This window comes from Equus quagga, chromosome 8 (assembly GCF_021613505.1).
Source record: "Equus quagga isolate Etosha38 chromosome 8, UCLA_HA_Equagga_1.0, whole genome shotgun sequence".
Lineage (NCBI taxonomy): Eukaryota > Metazoa > Chordata > Mammalia > Perissodactyla > Equidae > Equus > Equus quagga.
Window position 1 is genome coordinate 90,862,874 of NC_060274.1, and position 22,980 is coordinate 90,885,853.

The following is a 22,980-nucleotide window of genomic DNA, read 5'->3' on the forward strand; positions in this document are numbered from 1 at the left end:
ATATTGAAACAGATTGAAGGCAGAAGCAGATATGGGGATCCAGCTCTCTTCTAGTCAGACATCAAGGAGAATCACAAAAATGGAAAAAAAGGCCATTCTTCTAACTTAATTTTTTTGTTTTGTAAACTAAAGTTATCATTAAAATGTTATTTATGTCAATGTGCTTCCTATTGTTATTTTCAAGTGAGTTAATAAATAATTCATGATGGAGGCTTCTGATCTCTGGGAGTGGTGAGTGGAGGGAGAAGAGACATAATCAGGTGTGATCTTCTGGCTGGGCAGGTGTCCAAGCCTGGATCTCTCTATATTGGGGGTTTTTGTGGGGCTCTTGAGAGGCCCTGCTGGGAACATTTGACTAACCTCCAATGGCAGAGTTGGTGCATTCTCTTCACGCCCCCTATGGTCATTTAAGTTTCATGCTCCAGCCTCTGGTCATGTGGAGGTTAACTCCCACGTTGAGGTCACCTTCCAGGCAGTCCTCTCCAGGGTTTTCAGTGGTCCAGAATGGCTTTCCCTTTTTGGGATTCATGTCCTTGCCCCAGGACACATACTCTTTCTGTCCTGCTGCCTCACCACTATATATTACTCACAAGAGTGTCACACACCAGCCCTTTTGACCCCAATCTCGGGAGACACCTATCCAGGCGAGCCCCACTGCCATACTGACACCAGACATTCCTGGCCTCAACTCTTTTAGACCTTTGAGGTGGGAGTTCAGCTACAGGTTGCAGAAATGATTTTCACTCCCTTCTTTTGCAGGTCCTGCTTGGTCCTTCTAATATTTGACTGTGGAAGGTGGGAATAGTTGGCCTAAATGTCTTGGAGCCTCAGCTGAAACTTAGGTAGAAATAAATAGTCCAATTTTTAACATCCTGTTATAAAATCATCCCAAATTTCTGATGAGATGGCTATCATTATTTATATTCTACAGATGAGGAAATTACAGCTCAGAGAGGATAAGTAAATGTAAGTGGATCAGTCAGGATTTGAACCCAGGTCTGTCTGATTCAAAGTCCAAGATTTATTTTATATAGAGATGGCTTCAAATTCCTCTCTGGGCAATGCTCTTGACTCACGGTGTCAGTTTCATACATGGCTCTTATGCTATCAGTTGGGTGACTATACATACCAGTTTGTATAGGCCAGTCTAGGTTAACACGTATTGTCCTCACATAATTATCAGTAGTGATCCCTCTTATCTCAAGTTTGGACAATAGGTTGTAAGTTCACTGTAACCATTGGGGGTTGAGGGTATGGTGCAGAGGGATCAGAAGCACCAGAAGTTTATTGGGGGGCAGACTCTTCCAGTCGAGTTTTCAAAGGCTGGCTTAGACCTTGCAGGGAACATCTGCACTGGGGAGATGAAGTCCAGGCTGGCTCCCAGATGCGAGGATGCCTGGGAACAGCCCTAGGTCAACCCCAGCCTGGTGGGACATCCAGCTGAAGAGGGTAGTTTCTTCAGGAACTGGACATAAAGTCCATGTGGGGGGAAGGTTGTGAGAAAAATACATGTCCACTGTTGATTCCAGAAAACTTCGGAGTTTCTCCATTTCATTCTTCCTCACTGTACCCTTCTAGCTTAGAACGCTTTTACTCTAATGATGACAAGCTGATCTTCTTGACTGCTGTTCCTCCATCTAATCCATCCTGCCTATTGAAACCAGAGTGATTTTTCTAAAATCAAAATCTGACTGCTGCTATTTCTCAGTTTAACAGCCTTCAATGGCTTCCTGTTGCCTTCAGATTAAACTCCTAATTCTCGAATGTGGCTTCAAGTTTCCTTGAGATCCGGCTCCTATGCTCATCTCTAGTCCCTTCTCTTACTTCTACACCTGGTGCTCGGTGAACGTTGGTTCAGCCACAGTAAACTTCTTCTCAGAATGCTGAGCCCTCTCACTGTGATCCTTTGCACGTGTTCTTTTTGCGCCTAGGACACCCTTTCCTAGGTCTTCTAGGGCCAGACTGCCTCCAACTCCTTCTTCCCTCCAGTTTGGGAAGCATGTGAGCATCACAACAGCTCTTGCTCTGAAATTGCCTGTTGCCTGTCTGCATTTCCCCACTAGCCCTGAAGCTCTCTGGGGACCTGGCTTCTTTCCATCTTCTTCACCCCTGTATCATTAGCCCCTGTCACAGGGCTTGGCACACTGTAGGTCCCAGGTCAGTATTTGGTGATATTTTGTTTACACTTGCCACAATTACTAAAAGCCAAACAATCAAAACACGAGACATCTGAGCTCAGCGTAGCTCATGGATGTCTGTTAGGCATGGTGCTCATACCTAGGCTGACTCCCTGTGCAAATGAGGAGAGTCTGTAGATAATAAGTTTTAAAAATTGGGTTTCTTTTTAAAAGGAACATGATCCATAATAGCCAAAAAATGAAATCATGAATCAGCTTAATATCCAGTCATGGGTGAATGGTTTAATAGATTATGGCTCATACATTGAAAAAGATACTATGGAACATTGACAAATATAATGAGTTATAAAGACTAAGCAGCAATGTGCAAAAATGATTATGATTAGTACTAATTGAAAAAAAGGAGAATTGCCAATTGCATACTTGCTGTTCTTGTGACTACATAATGTGTGTGTGTGAATGTGCATGGGGGTGTGGAGTGCTAGAAAGAGTGGAAAAATACTGAGAAAATTTAAGATGATGGGGGGATTTTTTTAATCCTCAAAAGCAGTTCTAATATTGAATTTATATCTTCTTTTTCTTCAATACGAATAATATTAAAAGAATACTTCAAAACCAATCTGATACTCCAAAATGTTAAAATGATTCTTTCTGGATGGTAGTAGTAAAGGGAATTTTAACAATTTCCTAAGAATTTCTGTATTTGCTTATTTGTCTCCAGTGCATATTTAACATTTATAATTAATTAAAAGCAATACAGAGAATATTCACTCTCTTCCCTCGCTCAGTTTCCACACGTATACTTCTCCATTGATCTTGGGCACGGCTATTTGACTTGCTTTGGCTGATGGGTTGGATGGTGGACATGATGCAGCAAATGTGTTTGTATTGGGGCCTTGCCGCCTTGCACTTCCCCCATAACCATGAAAAAAACACGCTCTGGATAGATTGTCCAACCAAGAAAAAGGAGACACATGGAGCAGACCTGGACCCAACCTTCAGCTTGGAGCTAAGACCAACAGAGCCCAGCCTAGAACAGCTGACCTCAGACAACCCACAAATGTGTGAGTGAGAAGAAATGATGATTGTTTTAAGTCACTGAGATATGAGGTGGTTTGTACAGCATTATTTTGACAATAACTTGGTGGTAAAGCTTGATTTTCAATGTCAACTTTTGAAGCAAAATCTCTCTTTTTTTATTCTTCTTGTCCCATCTTCCATTCTTATCAAATGGGATCCCACAGAAATGGCCGAGGCTTAGAGTGACTGGGCTAATGTTTATCTTACAGGGGAATGTTAACCTGAAGAGACATTTTAAGAACCCTAGAACATCAAAGGCTTGAAATAGATGATAAAATGACAAAGAAACTGCAGTGTTGCCCCTACCATCAATAGCGTTATTAACGTATTGAGACCCACAAATCCCAATTACCATTATGGCCGAGTTGAGTTCCTCATTGGCCCTACATTATTGCCATTCTCATCATCATTTCTCAAAACTACTTATTTACCACCAAAATGTCACAAGGGTGGGGTGGGAAATAACCCAAACCCAACCAACAAATACTGATCTGCAGTATTTCAATCAGTTCATTGTTGCAAATAGCAGATAAAAATTGTTACAACCCAACTTCCAGTGGTCAGGACTGCAGGCTGGGGCTGACTGCTGGGCTTTCGGGAGTGATTTTTTTAATGGGTCTTCTCTGTGGGTCTTTCTCTTCTGCAGAGACTTAGCACAATGCAGAGTGAGCTGCCGGATCCAGTGAGAGCACGTGAGAGGCTGTCCTCTCAGGGAGAACCTGAAAGTGGGAGGCACCCCTCACCTCAGCCCCCAGAGGCCCTGGAGTGGGATTGGAAGGACAAGCACAAGGACATCGACCAGCCTGGCTAACTGCCACCACTGCCTTCTGTGAGCTGTGTGTCAATCTACTTTTGTCTGGTTTGAATCCAGCATACAGTTCCAAAGCACTTTCACAGCCCTTAGCTCATCGAAGCACATGATCTTGCCTGAGATTTTTCCTATCATCACTTTCCGGGTTTCTGGTTAGGTGGCTTGTTCAAGATGACACTGATAGGAAGTGAGTCTGCCCCCTGTTAGCTGTGTGACCTTAGGCAGTCTACTTAACCTCTCTGAGTACCTTGTCTGTAAACTGAGGCTAGGTTGTAACAATACCTACCTCAGAGGGCTTTTACAAAGATTAAATAAAGCAATGTTTTGGTTTTCTTTGGTTGGTTTCCTTAGCTTTTGCTTAAAACAAAACAAAAAAATTCCCCAAATCTTGTATTATGATATTTGGTAGATAGATAATACAAATTCATTGAAGAAAAATTAGGAAAAATTTACCAGAGTTCTACACCCAAAGATACTAGTATTAACATAACTGATCTACAACTTTCTGATTATTTTCTTTGTTTGCACACACAGAGACACGTTTCACAAAAACTGGTCATACATACTATTTTGCAACTTGTTTTTGCCCCCTAACAAATTTTTATAAACATATTTTCTTGCTAAGAGATGGGTCTACAATATGTGTATTAATGGTTGCATAATATTTCATTTTATGGATGTAATATATTTTTACATATCTAATCTCCCACTTTTTGATTTTTAATTTCTTTTTCTTTTTAATTTTACTTTCCCTTTTTCTCCCCAAAGCCCCCCAGTACATAGCTGTGCATTTTCAGTTGTGGGTCCTTCTAGTTGTGGCATGTGGGATGCCACCTCAGCATGGCTTGATGAGCAGTGCTGTGTCTGCGCCCAGGATTCGAACCAGCGAAACCCTGGGCCGTTGAAGCAGAGCACACAAACTTAACCACTTGGCTACGGGGCCAGCCCCTGATTTTTAATTTCTTTTCTCATTTTTGCTCTTATAAAGAACTCTTTGATGAATACTCATGTACATAGAGTCTTGAGCAAATGACTGATCAGTTTTAAAGGTAAATTTCCAGATGCAAAATTAATGGTTAAAATCACAAACATTTTCATGTCACTTTATACATATTGTCAAATTGCCTTTTGGAGAAATTCTATCAACTTAAATTCTCATCGGTGGTGAATGAACATGTCCATTTCACCATATTCTTGCTAAAATTGGGCCTTTATTACTTTTTAAACTTTGTGTATTTGACAGATGATAAATGATATTGCATTGTTGTTTTAATTTGTGTTTCTTTGATTACTACTGAAGATGAACTGTTTTTATATTTATTTATCTTGTTCTTGATCATTAAAAAATTAAATTGTTTTTTATTGATATACAGGAACTCTGTTATTAGAGAAGTTAAATCTTGCCTTACATATTATAAACACTTTTCAAATTTTTCATTTGTCTTTTAATTTTATGAATTTTTTGACATTGCGTACATTTGAAAATTTTATGTACTTGAATCTAGTAACAATGTTTTTTCGCCTTCCTCTTATCATATCACTCTCAGAGAGACTGGAATACTTCTTAAAATAATTTTTTTTCAGGAAGGCATTTGTATCTGATGTTTTCTGAATCTTTGAATGACTGAGAATAAGTTTCTGTGACCGTCATGTAAGAACACTATCTTGGCAGTTAGAGCGTTTTTGACGCATAATCCTCAAAATGCTGTAGAGGCTGTTCCACTGTTTTCTGAAATTTAGCGTTGAGAGATAAGTCTGATGCCAAAAGGATTTTTCCTCCTAGTATGTATTCTGATTGTTTCTTGGGTAGAAGGATTGCAAGATGTTTCTTTACATTTGGAATAAAAAGAACAGGTGAGACATGATGAGGAGAGAGTCTACCGCCATGCACTGCATAACGACGTTTGGGTCATCGACAGACCGCATATACAACGGTGGTCCCATAAGATTAGTACCACATAGCCTAGATGTGTAGTAGGCTGTACCATCTAGGTTTGTGTAAGTACACTCTATGATGTTTGTACAACAATGAAATCTCCTAACGATGCATTTCTCAGAATGTATCTCCATCGTTAAGCAATGCGTGACTGTATTTTGTACTTTGGCTTGATGCTCATTGGGGGTTTTGGACTGAAGACAAGAATTTCCTCAAGTCAAGAAAATTATCTTTTCCTATTTATTTGGTCATCACTTCCTCTCTGCCTGATGTGTCTTCTGGGTTTCCTATTCAATCTCAAAGCACCTATCCTGCGTGCCTCTCATCTGAGTTCCGGAATTTCCACAGCTGGTTTGCTCATCTTGTTTTTTGCATTGTCCAACCTGCTAGTCAGTATTGCCATTGCATTTTTACATCAGGTAATTATTGTTCTTTCACCTAAAAGTAGTCTTCCCGGATCTCAGATTGTTCCTTTTTCATGGGTGCAATCTCCTCTCAATTATCGTTAATTTTATATTTTACAAAATGTCACTCTCCTACGGCAAGTTTTTGTCAAAAGAGCACTCTTTTTTTGAGATCCTGAGCATTTTCTACGTCTCCAGATGCTTCCTGGCTTGCTCATCCTTACAAGGGGAGGTCTTTGTCTGCCCAGTTTTGTGACTTGGGAGAAGTTCCCTCAGAGTTTAGGTTCATGTCTGATTTCTTTAGTCTGAGAAGAAGAGGTCAAGGGAGAATTTATAATTTCTGTAGTTTAATTTCTCTGGATTAGAGCTTCATTTTTCTAGGAGAGGGAAGAGGGAACCACACGCAGAGGTGGCCCTGTGACAAGGGCTTCCCCATGTGCCAAGGTTTCCTTTCTGCTGGGCAGGGGGACCACGCCCTTCTCTAATGGACGAGATGGCTCTTGCTAGGAATGTGCTGTAGCGTTGCCCTCACATTTCTTACCTCATTGTTTGAAGTGAACTGAACTGAAATGGCTGTGGATGTGCGTTTTATGGCATATTTTGCTGAGGAGGGAAATTTGCACCTGTTTGGAGTTGGCATCACATTTAGAGAGAGCAAGGGGGGAACAAACACAAAGTCCAGCACATCCGGGATGATTACTGCCAAAATTACTTACCAAAGACATCTGCGAAGCTGTGATCCATTCAGGAGAGATGTGAAAATGAGCCCCAGCTGAGTCTCCCAGCAAAATGATTCCCCTGGGCTGTGAACCTAGGTGGCACAATTTATTCACATTATTTAGGCACTCAAGTAGTTTGGAGCCTCCAGATTGGATAGTTAGGAGAGCGTATACCCTGGTGTGAGGTTCTGTGCACAGAGCATCGTAATAGTGATGCATTGCCATTTTTTTGCGTGTTGGAGAGTGAGGGGCATAGCATTTAGGAGCTGAATGAGATTTCTAGGCCATTGAAACTGCTAGCTAAGCTATACAGTTGCAGTTGTGTTTCCTAGCTCAGCATAAAGCAAACTGTCCTGCAACATCCTGAGTGAATGACAGATGAATACATGAATCAAAAGTTTATCTGAACTCAGAAATATGCCCTAAATTCTGATTCTGGAAATTGCTTTCTTGGAAAACACATCAATTTCTGCTACAATTCACTTTCAAGATTAGTGATCTCATGGAACAATTTTGATTTTTCAAGGATGTTTTGGTCTTTTAAAGCTCTTAATCCATATACGCAAAAGCACTGGATGGACAATTCTGGCTAATTATTGGGGAGATGGAGATAGAAAGGTCTCCGTGCAGCCCTGTATGTTTGGAGGTTAAGAGTCACTCTGATTCTGCGGCCCATCTACACAAGTCATTCATCCTTGGGTGATGCGTGTGCTCTTCCAAATCCCTAAAGATCCTGGAAGAATCAAGCAATGCCTCCCAGAATCAGAGAGGGGAGCCTCCTTCTCGTACCTCCAAACCCCGCAAATCATGCTGGAGGATGGCCCAGCCTCGCTCCAGTGGCTCCTTATCTTGGATCTCTGTGACAGCTAGCACTTGGCCACAGATATGGGGACTGAGAAGGCCCAGGGCATCAAGGAGGGAGTGGAATATGGGGAATCCAACAGGCTTCCCACAGTGACCTCAGAGCCTCATACCAGTATTTCACTTAGATCTGAGTTAATTTATTCATTAGTTTATTTGTTCGTTCTTTCATTCATCCAACAAGCATTTCTAAACTGCATAACTATGTGGTGGGTGTTTACATTTTCTACCCTCTTCCTGCCCCCTTGAGAGCTTAAAGAAATTAGACTTTAAGTTGATTGAGGGCAATCACATCATGAAAACTCAGAGACAAGTATAGTCCTTGGTGCATAGTAGGAATAGGCATTCAGGAAGTATCTGTTGAATGAATGAATGAATGAAATGCTTCTAAATGTTAGGGAAAAGCATTGCCTAGATATAAAACAGTGATAGGGTCTTGTTTGAGACTCTTTGGTCATCTCAGGAGTGTGTTTTCAGTAAGATGTGGGTGGTAATAGGTTTCTCCTAACATTACTGGTAGCCCAGATGTCTGTGGCATTTGGGCATTTAGAATACACGGTTTTCGCTCAGCTATTTTTGGGAACTCCCAATGGCTATAGATTGGAGGTCTCCCTCAAGTCACCCAGATATGAGTCTCTAGCCCAGTTGACCTGGGGACTCTGTCAGTAAGCCCAGATGCCGGACTTTGTAGTGTGTTGAGAAGGATATGAAGAAGATTAAAAATGGTCACCTCTCCTTGTTTTCTTATTTGGAGAAGTGCTGGATTTCAGCTACCCTGTTATCTATCTTGCAGAATTTTCTAACATTATCGCTGAAGTTTCCAATCCCCAAATAAAGGAGTCAATTAAATTCAGTTTTGCTTTTTCTAGATTCTGCCTCCTTTGTCTATAGTCTTTTTCATGTCTTTTCCTGATTTGTCATGAAAATAAATATAAATTGTCAACTTTAAGTTGTAGCATCAGGCACTTCGTCAGTTGGGTGGTCTGTTCCCTTCAGTTTGACTCAGACTAGAAAAAATATTCTGTTGTAATATGCACATTGATTTTTCCAGTTCATACCTTCACAGAATTTCTTCTCATATGGAATTCCATCTTTTGGATCAACACCCTTTACAAGAGAAATGATAACATTAGCAGTTTATTGTTAAATTTATGAGACACGTATGCTAAATCCTTCCCAAATGGCTTTAAAAGTACAAAGGCAAATCAGTAGATAGAACCCTTTAAAGTCTCTTGAGCCCTTAATCCAACATAGCAACACTCTGTGTGAATGAGTTGGGCTTTAAGGAACGGGGGCAGGAATAGGGAGAGATCCAGAAACTGGTTTATCTTGTTCAGAAGGTTGCAGAGCAGGAGCGCTGCGAGGGACACTCCCAGGAAGCACTGCAGGCCCAGTGACTGGGCACAAGGTCAGAGTGGGTTCGGGAGGCTCTGAGCTGGAGCTCTAAGTGTCCTGACCTCTCCAGTGCCTAAGGACTGATGCTTCTAGAGCAGCAACTCTCAACAGGGCTGATTTTGCCCCCAACCCCACCCCAAGGGATATTTGGCAATGTCTGGAGACGTTGTTGGTTGTTACAACACAGGGAGGGGGAGCTACTTGTATCTAGTGGGTAGATGCCAGGGATGCTGCTGAACATCCTACAATTTACAAGACAGCCCAACAATAAAGAATTATCCCACCCAAAGGTCAATACGCTGAGACTGAGAACCCTGGAAGTGAGGTTGGGCCTGTGATTTGGACTGAGTGAACACAGCTGAGGGGACTTTCTAACACTTAAAGTTAGTGCTGCCCATTAGTCTAGCGACCAGTCCTTGGAAGGTTCAAGCAGAGTCTGGATAACTTTAAGGGAAAGCTTTAAAAAAATATATACATATATACATGTATATATATGTGTTCACTCTCGTGGTCTCGGGGCTCCCAGTGCACACTAAAACATTAAAGATGCTGAGAAGTCCAGATGTAAAGAAAACTGTTCAGGTTTATTGACCCAGTGCTCCCTAAACTTGACTATAGAACCCCTCCCCCCATACCTATTCACCTCACACTCAACACTGAGTTTCTGTGGACCCAGTTTGGGAAACATTGGACTTGATGATTATAAAGTCCCTTCTGAGTTTATGATTTTGTGATTCTGTGAGTCATTTTTCCTCTGTGGAAGGGGATAGGTATGAAGGTCATGTGCCTTTCTGTCGTTACTGATGATGCACTGGGTCTTGGCTCCCTGCGCTCCTGGTGGATTTCCATTGGTCTAGCACAGTCTCTTATTGGCCTTCCTCATGTGGGGTGGCACATCACATGAGAGGCAGGGATGGGGCCATGGAACAAAGACAGCAGCCTCACACATTGCTCAACACCCTTTGTCCTCCAACATGACAACTAAGCTTGAGTTTATCAGAACAAGACCCGCCTTGGTGGTCTTGACACCATAAGATCTAGGGGAGATGTCCTCTCCTCCTCATGAAAAGGCAGGGTAACTGATGATAAACTGGATGAGATGGACTGAGGTACAATTTATCCTGCTCCCCACATCCAAGAAGCCATGGACCATCAGTGTCCTGGAGAGAGGGAAATATTTATGGAAACTTTCTCCTTTTCATCTAAGAAGATAAATGAGGCAACTATCCAGAGGCAATTTATTTTGAAGCTGAGGAATCCTAAACTTCAGGGATCCTCGTTTGCTCAGTCTTTATTTGTGTGAGTGCTGGGAGAGGCTGGGAGCTATAGAGTATTCCAGGTGGAGAGGAGAAGCCTGGTTGCACCTGGGACATGTTTCCACGTAAGCACTCTTGGAAAATCAGAAAAGAGATCTCAAAAGAAAGGGACCTGAATTTCTAAGTCTCCAGTAATTTGTTAGGATTTCTTTTATTGTTCTAATTAATTATTTACTTTCATACTTGATTTTGTACTTGTAATTTGGTATTCTGTTTCTTCATGAGGACCCTTCAAATCATATAAGCTCAAGACCCCACAAAACTTGGGTCTGCTGCCATTGCTGTCCTCAGATAAGCAGTTGGTTGGCTTTCCTCTTTCCTTTCCTTTTCTCTACCTGGAAGCTGCAAATCCAGTATTCAGAGGGAACCAGGGCACCAGCAGTGGATGCCTTGAGGTGTAGGTAGTGGGGTAACCACAGGGTAATTCCACTCTGCCTAACTAACCTTATGAAATAGGGAAAAAATGGCTGCAGTGAAATAATGACAGCACATGGCTGGCCCCAACAGCTGTTTGGGTTGCTGTAAAACTTTGCTAACACCACTCTCTGTTTAATTTCACACTGTTCAAAACAGAATAAAGGGATTACATGTGGGTGACCTTAAGCAAGGCTTAAAGGGGCCGTGACAGAGAAAGCCTCAACTCTCATTACGTCATTGACACTCTTCATGTGTGATCAGAATTCTATACCCCTCTTATAAACAGCAGAAAAAGAGTTGCTTTGGTCTGTCATCTTCTTCCTTAGGTCTGACTAAAGCAAATAGGCGGTGGGCTTTTAAGGAGGGTGTAAAGTAAGAGAACAGGCTTCAGTTGAATGTAGCTGCTTACCCAAATGCCATTACAGTTTGAATCCTGATGTATATCCCAGTTGTCTGGCCTAAGAAGAAAACATCGACATTGGTCTTTGACATATACTTGTCACTTAGTGAATGCTAGCTTCATGAATGAATGGATGAGTGCTACACGAAATGTCTTTGATAGACAACAGGTTCTTCAAGGAAGAGTGCCACCCACACTCTGCTTGGCTTCTTTGCCATTCTCTTGGTTTTGGATATTTGCTGGAACCTGTGGACCAAATCCAATCTTTTCATGATTGACTCTATCCACGGACTGTATTGTTGCGGAATGGTGCTGATGAGCGAAATGAGCAAATCTGCGGTCTACTTTATTTAGATAGGTGGAGCCATTAAAATTATGCCTCTAAACCCTGAACATCTGGTTAATTTAATGCTTTGGCACTGTCATCTCAGCTGTCATCTTCAGCTAAGATGAAGGTTGGCATATGTATTTTTTGAAGTCAGAGATGTGATTGGCTGAACATCAGCCCAGGACTAAAATGTGACATGCACTCCACTGACAGTAGCCCTCTCCTTACTCCTGATGGGAGAGGCTGATATTTCTGGGCTCAGCCTTGCATGTAGAACTCATGCAGGCGGCTGGATAAACATCCACAATAACCCGTTTGCTCGCTTGTTTCTCCCACTAGACTGTAAGCTCCACAAGAGGAGACTTACTTCTATTTTGTTTACCGCCCAACTTGATGCAGAGTGCTTGGCAATTAGTAGGTGCTCAATGAACATTTCTTGGATGAATGAATGAACGAATGCTATTCTTTTTTCACTGAGCTTTGCTTTAGTTGAGACATGGAGGTCCTTTGTCTCTGTAAGCATGGCTTCCCCCTAGGCTGGGGGAAGGAATTATGCCTCCTGCCTCCTTTTCAGAAGGTAATTTTCAAATCAGTGACCAGCAGAGACACTTACCTTCTGCCCGGGTATGCCATCCCATTGCTGTCATTACAGTCTCTCCCTCGCCAGTGGTAGCCCCGCAGTGTCTGAAATTGAAGAGTACACATAGGAAGGGTTAGTTCTGCCTTGATATTAGCAACAATGAAGGTCAATCAGAGCTGTCTGGGGGTATTGACATCTGTAGTTCTTAATTCACACACAGTCTAGGAACACTAGAGATCACAAAGAAAATTAAAATTAATATGATCAAACATGCTGTGTGAGGTGCAACGTAATATAGTACCAGGGCCAGTAACAGGTAGTAGTGTGTGTATGTAAATATGTGTGTGTAGGTGATGTTGGGTTTCTGCCTGTAGGTACCCACAGGAGGAGGTTTATGTGCATGAATATGTATGCATGTGGGCATTGGTGCACTCACATGTGTGGTTACATGAGTGCATGTTGTACATCTGTGTGCACGCACACATACGTGTGTTTGTATATGTGTCTAAATGCACTTCCACAAACAGCAGGGCCATCTAACTCCCTGAACTTTCTCTACTAATCATCAGTCTTCTTAGGCTCCAAAACAACTGGGTTATTTGGTCAAACGATGAATCATTTTACTGATAATTAAAAAAATCTCTAGCCAAACTGGTTAATTAGTGTACATTTATTATATGTTTGACCTGCCTGATTTGAGAGAATCAAGGGCCATGATAATGTCAAACGATGTTTTTGTCTCCCCCATTCCCACATGGAATATCTGCAGTGCAGCAACTTTGAGGAGTTTGTGACATCTGTTACTTGCTTGTTTCCTTTCGGAGAGAACATCCCAGCATCCTAACTGCTCTAAATCAAACATGCACACACGCACGAACACACACATACACATACACTTTAAAACAGTAAGTTAAAGGAGGTTTTGGAATTTCAAAAATAATTCAAAGCAGTTTTCAAGATAACTGAAATCCTCATGGAGAATTCCAGCTGGGAATGGCTTCAGGAAACAGAGAGTCCAGGCCTAAGATCCATGTGGATACTCCATGTATTATTAAGATGCCAAAAAGTCCGTAAAAATCCTGAAATCGTGTATTATCAAATTAATAATACATTAAAATGGAATTCAATCTTGTCTTATTAAAGGAAAGACATTTGTAGGAAGTGATGCAATATCTAGTGAACATTTGGTTACTCTTAATACTTACGGGGAAGACACTGTATTTGTCTGAATCTACATCTTTGAATGGCACAGAATTTTTTATAGCTCTAGAAAAAAGAAAACAAAACACCTGGTGAGCCAAGAAAAAAAAAAACTCCTGTGTTTGTGAAAATAGAAACATTTTCAGATACGGCTGTGTTGAGTTTACGTGACAGAAGCTTTTTCTAAAAATAAAATTAAGGGCCTTCATGGTACGTAAGAGTGCCAGTCAAACTTTGCCAATCTCTGCTCTCCACCCAACAGAACTATTTTCTCTCTGATGTTTAACTTGGCCTGTATGGGGAAGTAAAATAACTGAATCGAAGTTTAGAGGGCATGGGATATTGATGTTGGGATCCCGAGGAAAGAAGGAGACTGTAGTTTTGCTCCAGTCTGGTCCAGTCAATGAGCTCAGCACTACAGATTGAATTTGCACTGTTTTACACATTCTGTAATGGGAGTCTTTTCTTAAAATTCTCCTCTTTTAAGTCACTTACTCTGAGAATCTTGAGGCGTTTAGTTATCATTAGCTGTCAGCTTTCACTCCCATTCATGAGCCTGGGAAACTAAGGACTCTGAGGGGATTGATGACCAAGCAAATTCGTGCCAAACCCGTGGACACCTTCCCTGGGTGAACGTTTCCCTGTGTCCTTACCACCACACTCTTCCCAGCCCCTAAATGGTGAACTCCATTTGGAGGGTGAGGCTATCCTTGGAGCTTAGAGGGCAGAGAGAGAAACATGACCCTTTATAGGATTTATTAAATGGTCTTCTGAGTCAAGAACTTGTTAGCTGTTCTGAGAGCGCCAAGAAAAATGAACGCAGCCAGAGCCAGCATGGTGCCTAATTGGCAGCATGGAGCTCGTCTTAGGAACTCTGGGATGGTGGACCACCAGAGGGTCAGGTCATGGCTTCTTTAGAGAAGACACCCCCGTGAGACTGAGTAGTTTTCTCCCATCCCCATATTTGACCTCTTGGACAGCTGTTTTATTTTTCTAGTTGAGAAAGGGAGGTAAGACACACACACACACATACAGAGAGAGAGAGAGAGAGAGACAGAGAGACAGAGATGGTACAGACCCAAACAGCCATATTTTCACTTTGAGAAAAGGGGCTGGGTGAAAGGTCTCACTTGGGTATGCCGAAGCTATTGCCTTCCACTTTTGCCGTCTTGGAGATGAGAGTTTGTCCTTGAAGGAAGGAACAATTAATTGTCTCTTGAATTGGAAAGCTAGTTCATTAAATTAAACTTCATCTGCTTATTTTAAAGGCTCAAAGTGACTAACTAGGCCATATATTCTAGACAAGAGAGGGTAGATTAATCATCCAAAGAGACACAAACTGCAATTTACATAAAGTCCACAATTTCTTAGTCACAGCCCCCAAATCCAAACAGCTCTGAAGACCAGGAGTTTTTTTTTCAACTTTGTAGCAAATTCATTTGGTGGCAAAACTTGACCTAAGCTGATTTAAAGCAATTCATAAGCTTTACCCTCCTCAGCGTGAAATTCCTACATTTCACTGTTGAAATATAATATGTTTGATCAGGAGGTGCTGAGAGTGTTGGGTGACATGGTATACACCCCATATGTTGCTTTCTTAAAATCTGGAGAATTCTGAATGCCAAATCACATCTGGCTCCAAGGTTTTGGATAAGGCATTGTTGACTTTTACGAACATTACTTCTGCAAAATTATACCTAAATTTGATACCTTGTATATCCTTACAGGTGTCTGGTTGTATGCTGAAACATTCATTCATTTATTCCACAGGCATTTTTGGAGTCCCTGCTGTGTGTCAGACATCATATTAGATATTATGGATAAATATAGGACACGTTTCCTGTGCTAGAGGACCTTAGTGATGGGTGGGGGAAAATGATGCATCGATGGATAACTATAGTACTATGGAGAAAATGCTATAAAAGGGTTGTGCACCAAGAGGGAAAACATCTCTCACTCTATACAGGGGAGGAGGTGATCTTAAGGTGAATCTAAAGGATGAGAAAGCATTTTCAAGGCAAGTAATTGGGTGAACAGTGTTCTAGTAGGAAGGAAAAGCCAGGGGAAGCCCCTTAACATAGCTCTGGGTTCAGAAATTAGACTCCGGGTTTGCATCCCAGGTTTGCTGTCTACTTGCTATGTGCTCTGAGGCAAATTATTTAATCATTTTGTACCTCTGTTTCCTCATTTGTAAAATGGGGCCAATATTAGTACCTGCTTCCTAGGGCTGTTGCAAAGAGTAAATGAGGTGCTACCTTGAAGCACGAAGACCTGCGCCAAGCACATGGTAAGCACTCGTGAAACATTAGCTCTTTTTGTTATTATGTGCAATGGTAGCAGTTATTCCAAGGGTGCTTTCTAGGGTTGTGTGAACAGGAGTCGGGTGTCTGCTCTTACGACATTTTAGTTTCTGGAGACATCCCAAATCTGGTCCATGGACTGTCTTCAGATTTGCAGGTTTCCAGCCACACAATTTTCTATCCAGTTACCATGTCGGCTGGAGCAGCTAATCACTTGCTGGCCGCCACTGCTCCGTAGCTGCCAGATGCTGGGCTAGCAGGCTTGACCCCGCAAGCAATTGTAATTGTAGCTGGATGCTATTTATTACATAATAGTGAGCTATTCAAGTTCAAACTCCCTAAAATTACTTCGTGAAACTGGGGCATTACAAAAGAAAACTAGGGAGAATAAAGTTTCCATGCATAACGTCCTCACATCTGAGTCCCAGGAAGCACCCCAGGGTGGGGAGCAGGTCTGTGGTATTTTTTTTGTGTGTGTGTGAGAAAATTTAGCCCTGAGCTAACATCTGTGCCAATCCTCCTCTATTTTTTGTATGCGGGATGCCTCCACAGCATGGCTGATAAGTGGAGTAGGTCTGCACCCAGGATTTGAACCCGCGAACTGAGGCTGCCAAAGTGGAGCATGCAGAATTTTAACCACTCGGCCATGGGGCCGGCCCTGAGCAGGTCTGTTTTGTACATAAGTGGGTGTGTTATATGCATCTCTGTAAGATGAAATGAGAGCAGAGAAAACCATGGAAGTTTACACCCTGATGTGTTGACCTGGCTCACCTTGGTGGTGGGGACCAGGACCGACGTGGGTGGAAGGAGCAGGGCATGGGAAAGAAGGAACAAGTGAAAAAGGAAAAAATAATAATGAATTAAAAGCACAATTAACATAAAATTGGATAGTCCATATATATTTATGTGAAATAATACTATGTGGGTTTATGCACATAGAAACTAAGTTAAATAATCTATTGGAAGACTAGATTATTAAGAGAGGAGCCTCCTGACTTACCACTGTTACAGTCGAAAGCAACGGAGGGTAAGCACTGTGGATTTTGATCAAAACAAGACAACACCAACAAACTTGATTGCCCCATAGCAGTAGCCTGGTATTTTACACATTTTTTTTCCTAGCAAAGTAGTGCTTTTTTCTTTCTTTATTCCCTCATTTCTTCACTAAGTTCCTCTAAGGCTAAGTGCTGTGGTAGGTACCAGGGATAAACAGTTTACTAAGAAATGATGTCTCCCTCTCCAAGGGCCGATGGTCGGTGTGGGAGAATGATGGGGAGGCTGCCTTAGAGGAGCAGGAGCAGGAGCAGGGACCAGTGAGCTTGGAGTCCCCAGGTGGGCTGGCTGAGAGAGGGGGTGGGGCACACGGGTGGAGATACCTCTAATGTATTTTGAAGGCATTAGACCAAACAGGATGAGGGCAGGGAGAGGTACAGAGCAGGAAAGGCACTCCTGCTGGAGGGGATTTTATTGAAGGATTGTGTAACAGAAGACACGCAGATCTCACCCCTGCCACCTGCCGACTGTGCTAGTGGGTCAGGCATTTAATGTGTTAGAACTTATTTGCTTATCTAAAAGTGGAGTAAGAGTTAAGGGACAGACAAGGTAGTGGCCTTTGGAATCAGGCTGTTGGGTTCAAATGTCAGATTATTATTCTTTTTTTTTTGGTGAAGAAGACTGGCCCTGAGCTAACATCTGTTGCCAATCTTCCTCTCTCTCTTTTTTTTCTCTTGAGGACGATTGTCCCCAAGTGAACATCGGTGCTAATCTTCCTCTATTTTGTATGTGGGGCACCAGCACAGCATAGCTTGGTGAGTGGTGTGTAGGTCTGCACCCGAGATCTGAACCTGTGAACCCCAGGATGCAGAAGCAGAGCATGCGAACTTAACCACTGTGCCACCCGGCCAGCCCCTCAAGTGTCAGATTTATCCATGACTAGCTCTGTGATCTTGGGCAAATGGCTTTATCTCTTTAGGAAGGAGACAATAATGGTGTCTGCCTTACAGGCTTGCACTTACACGAGTTCCTGGAGCATAGACAGCACCAGATAACTTTTTGTTATCGTTATTATTATGGAGCTGCAGGTTGTTTTGAAGAATAAATGAGGCTGCATTTAAATGTTCTTTGTAAACCATAAAGCACTGACTAGATTGTGACCTGCTGCAAATTATACTCTAAGTACAATGATTTTTACAAAGAAGAAAAACACTCTGCTTCTGCTTTTTCATAAAAGAAGAATGTCCCTTTTAAATTGGGCCAGGAAAATCTCTGGCCCAAGATGCTCTTGAATTCAGGTTTTCAAAGGTAGTTCAATTGAAGAGCTGTCACTTTGGGTCCAGCTGGCCCACGTTTGACATAGAAAATGATGCTTTCAGTAAGGAGGGGACAGGGGTCTCAATTCAACAAGAGCCGGGCATGATGAAATGATTGGGGTCTGGGGAGCTGGCTGCACCTCAGCCTCCCAGCATCTTCCTTCATGTTGGATCTCTCCCCTCCCCGCCCCGTGTCCTGATGCTCTCGGCATCCACCCCTATTCATGAAAAGTGGTGTGGATACTGTTTCTGGGACCCAGGCCAGCACTTCGCACAGCTGGCTTGCAGAAGCTCACGCGGGCAGATGAATCAGGAAAAGTTGCTAAACTCTTGGGTCCCTAAGATGCTCTGAATGTGGGTCAGAAGCATAACCTCCTCCTCTCCCGAGATGCTTCCACAGCAGACAGGAGCTGTTAAGTGGATTCAGCTCCTGCAAAGCTCATGAGACGAAGGATGACAGAAAGCGGGAAAAGTGCCTCTCTTATGGGTTGAATTGTGTTCACCAAAAAGATATGTTGAAGTTCTAACACCTGGTCCCTGTGACTGTGACTTTATTTGCAGATGTTATCAAGTTAAGATGAGGTCATTAGAGTGGGCACGAATCCAATATGACCAACGTCCTTATAAAAGGAAAAGACAGGCACACAGGGAGGACGGCCACGTATGAAGACAGAGGCAGAGACTGGAGTGACGTGGCTACAAGCCAAGGAAGGCCAAGAATTGACAGCCACCACCAGAAGCTAAGAGTGAGGAAGACTCAGGGTCTCAGAGGGAGCATAGTCTCAGATAGACCCTGCCAGCACCTTGCTTTCAGACTTCTAGGCTCCAGAACTGGGAGAGAATACATTTCTGTTGTTCCAAGCCCCCCAGTGTGTGGTATTTTATTACAGCAGCCCTAAAAAACGAATATAGCCTCTCAGTCCAGAGGTTCAACCTGACTCTCACTTCTGGGTGTTCTCACATCTAAGCCCTTATGTCGAGAGCCAGGCCAGACTGGAATGGGCTCAAGAAATAGGAACTGCCCGCAGGAGAGCAGGAAGAAAAGCAGCAGGGGCCAGGACGGATGGTGTGGTCAACATGAATGTCTCACAGCCAAAGAGCATTATTTCGAGTCATCAAAGCATCAGCTGTACCTGCAGCATCCTCAGTCTTGCACATGAATGAGAACATGAGCGCCTGGGAGGACGTAGACAATCAGGAGCGTAGGAGAATGCTGTGCCCTCCCTCCAGGTCTCAGACCAAGGTGTCTGCATTTTAAAAACTTCCCAAATGATTCTGAGGTGCAGCCATAATTTAGTCTACGCCTTAAGTTTAGGTATGGGAAAAATGACGCTCAGAGACGTTCAGTGGATCAAGTTCTCAAAATTGGCTCGAGAAGCAGCCTTGCACAGGAGTGAAGAATGTGGATGTTCCCAAAGTACATTTTGGATTCAATACACCTGGAGTGTGTCTTGGGTCCCCAGTGGCTGGGAGAAGTTACTTCTTTAAGCCTCAGTTTCCTTCTCTATGAAATGGGAATAATAATAATAATCCCTACTTCATGGAGCTGTTGTGAGAACTAAATGTGGAACTGTATTGAAAGTCCAGCATCTGGCACCTGGAACAGCGTCCATATATGCCCCGGCAGCAGCAGCAGTAGTCATGTGGGAAGCAGTGAGTGGAAGGTAGAAACTATGCTATTTTGCCTCATAGTCCAATGTTCCCCTCAGGACACTGTTCCGTCTCTTAATGTTTTGACAGCCATTACTCTGACATCCAGCATAACCTCTACTCAAAGTGGAGCTGGAGTATGGGATTTTAACCTGAGACAGGAGGGCTGGGGAATTCTGGAGAGCGTCTCTGAATTCGGAATCCTGTTCCTACAGATCTGAGCCAGATTTTTTTGGTACTAGATTTGGCTCTGTGAAAAAATGGTCCCTTTTCAGCCTCCTGAGTGCTTGGCAGTAAAGATGCTCAAAGAGTCCCTGCCATGATGAGTTGCTACCCTCGTCTGTACCTCACACAGCCAGGGGGCGCTGTTTCTAAGTGAGGGGTAAGGGGCACCAAGCTGCTCAGAAGTGTCTCTGGCAGGCTGCGTTCCAGCCTGGGGGATAAGTCAGGCTTTGAGTTTCAAAGATACTGGTATTCAGTATATTTCCAAATTGATTTTTTTCAGAGCTAATTATCTTTTAGTGTCTGTGTAAGTTGTGAGCAAGAAACACTTTCATTTCCTGGAAGATGCCTTTTAAGTCTGAAGAACACTTTAGTCATTGGAAAACAGGGAAACCAAAGATGCTGTCCTATGCCAGTGGTCAGGAAGGTGGAAATAGTATACATACGATTTAATCATCTCACAGATCTTGGCCAAAAACGGGAGCGAACAGATATTGGAATCACTTCTGGAATATTTCTGGAGAGAAAAAAATAACAGAAAGGGTGGTTTAGTGCAAGGAATGGTCCCCCAACTTCTAGAGGCCCTTCCTCTCCCGTTGGCTCCATAATCTGGATTTCTGGATCCTCCTTCCTCCAGAATGCGGGCCATTTTACGTAAGTAAATTACCTCTTGTTCTGTCCCCTCTCTCCATATTCACTCCACCTCTGTGCCTTTGCTCCTGCTGCTTCCTCAGCCGAAGCTCCCCCTTCCTCTTCACCCCACCAGCTATTCCCACCTCACCTACTCTCCATCTCTTCCCAAAAGGGTGTGGCCCACCTTTGTCTGTTCTACTTGGACAAAAAAATTCTTCTTCCTCATTCTACCCAAGTGCTTTGAAAAAAGATTTGAAAGTAAAGAACATTTTCAAATAAAATAATTCCCTTCTATTATGAGGTAAACTAGAGACTCTTGGGAGAGACGGGACCAGGGCTTGGGAAGAAGGAAGAAGGAAGAGCCCTTCCCTGGGGAAGAGGCGCAGCTCAAGCTCCTCCAGCTTCATGAGCAAAGGGATTTCAGATGGCAGTTTCCGTAAGACTCTAGCTGTGTGAGAAATGAAAAGCCCTGGCTTTTTAGTAAGCAGTGCTTTTAGAAAGATTGTGATTTCCATGATGCTTTCCTCAGATGAAACAAAAAGAAGACAACAGGGTAGAAAAAGGAATCAGCATTTATGAACGAAGGGAGAGATGCAGTGGATTGCTGCCAGCCCAGAGAGTCCTTCAGATGGCTATGATTGTATTCAGGGCGTTGCAGATATTTTGACCCTGGCAAAGGAGAATTGGCAATGATTTTAGGCTATAAAAGAGTCCTTGAAGGATCTTCATGATATTTGCCCAATTTTGTAGGATTAGAGGAACAATCCTGACCAGTACCCTCATCTATACACAAGACGTGAAGACAGAAGATGCTGTCCTTGTCCTCACGGATCTTACGGTCTAGTGGAGAGTGGGAGTGGATATCCCAGCTCTTAGCACATTCTGTGAGGTGTACAGTGGTCCAGGCATTAGCAGAGCTGTCTAGGAGCCCGGAGGAGGAGGCAGGAGATGACCCAGAAGTCAGGTACAAAGGAGTCAGGTGGGGAGGAAAAGACAGATGCTGTAGGCTTTGCCACTCCAGTGCAGTCCACAAACTTACTACAGAGGCAATCTGTGGGCCCCGTCCTGACCTACTGAATCAGAAAGCCTGGGGTAGGTCCTGGGAATCTGTGTGTTCATAGCCTCTAGGTCATCCTGATGCCCACTAAGGTTTGAGAACTGCTGTTCTGGGTTCCAGCTGCTGAGAGTGTGATCACAAACTAGGAACACAGATGCTGCCTGGGAACTGCTAGAAATACAAAGTCTCAGGCTCCACAGCAGACTTGCTAAGTCAGCATCTATGTTTTAACAAGGTCCCACGTTGCTGGAGTGCACATCAAAGCCAGAGAAGTACTGCTCCTGGCAGAGGGAGCACCCCACACAGTGCTGTGGAGGTATGAGCAGGTCTGGCACCTTGGGAGACCACCTGACCTGGCTGGAGCATAGGGAACCACGACAATGAGGTGAATTATGGAAGGAAGGAGACATCCTGACAAACCTAGGATGCCACACTACATATCGTCCTGAGGGCAGTGGGGACGAGTGTTAAGCAGAGCGATCACATTTGTATTTCAAAGATATCTCGGGTGGGAGGGGGAGGGGGGACAGGAGCAGACAAGACGGGCAGAGAGATCTTTGGCAGCTAGAGATCCTGATGCGTGATCCTGGGGTTTCTAACCTTCACATTCTTGTCATTTTGGGCTAAATAGTTCTTTGTTGTGGGGTTGTGCCGTACACTGTAGGATGTTTAGCAGCATATCTGGTGTCTACCCACTGGGTGCCAGCAGGACAGGAGTGTCTCCAGACATGGCCAAATGTCCCTAGGGAGGGGGTGGGGGAGGACAAAATTGCCATTGGCTGGGAACCACTGCTGTAAGGTGGGAGGAGGGGGATGGTGGGGAAAGGAGGGGTGTTTGCCAGGCTGAGTCCAGAGAGCTGGGAATCAATTGAGATCCGGACTGTAGACACAGTGTAAAACAAACACCAGTGTGAAATCACACCATAGCATTGGTGGCCATTTGGAAATACAAACACAGTCTGAGACCCAGACTCCAAAGTCAGGTTACATTTGAATGTTTGAGCTACGTCTTTTAAGATTTACATTAGTCTAAAGGCCTTGGTCTAATTAACCTAAAGGCAATGGAGATTTTAGCATTGATGATAACCAATACTTTGAAAACTTACATGGATGGCTTTATAATGACTACACAAGAGGGACACCAGAATAAAGTGTTATAATTGCATAGCTGTTTGCTGTCAAAATTCAGCTTGAAGGCTGCAGCTGTCTTTGGCATTCCGTGAC

At 43.2% G+C, this 22,980-nt stretch overlaps 1 protein-coding gene across 1 annotated transcript in view; it reads right to left on the bottom strand.

Annotated features, from left to right (window-relative positions):
- Positions 1 to 22,980, bottom strand: part of AOAH (acyloxyacyl hydrolase) — a 179,850-nt gene that overhangs the window by 87,298 nt on the left and 69,572 nt on the right. Inside the window, exons 6-11 of the mRNA XM_046669040.1 lie at positions 20,513 to 20,583; positions 13,591 to 13,651; positions 12,419 to 12,489; positions 11,487 to 11,535; positions 9,008 to 9,056; positions 7,086 to 7,180 (exon numbers count right to left, since the gene is read on the bottom strand). Coding sequence (XP_046524996.1) covers positions 7,086 to 7,180; positions 9,008 to 9,056; positions 11,487 to 11,535; positions 12,419 to 12,489; positions 13,591 to 13,651; positions 20,513 to 20,583 — 396 coding nt within the window. The remainder of the gene's footprint in view (positions 1 to 7,085; positions 7,181 to 9,007; positions 9,057 to 11,486; positions 11,536 to 12,418; positions 12,490 to 13,590; positions 13,652 to 20,512; positions 20,584 to 22,980) is intronic.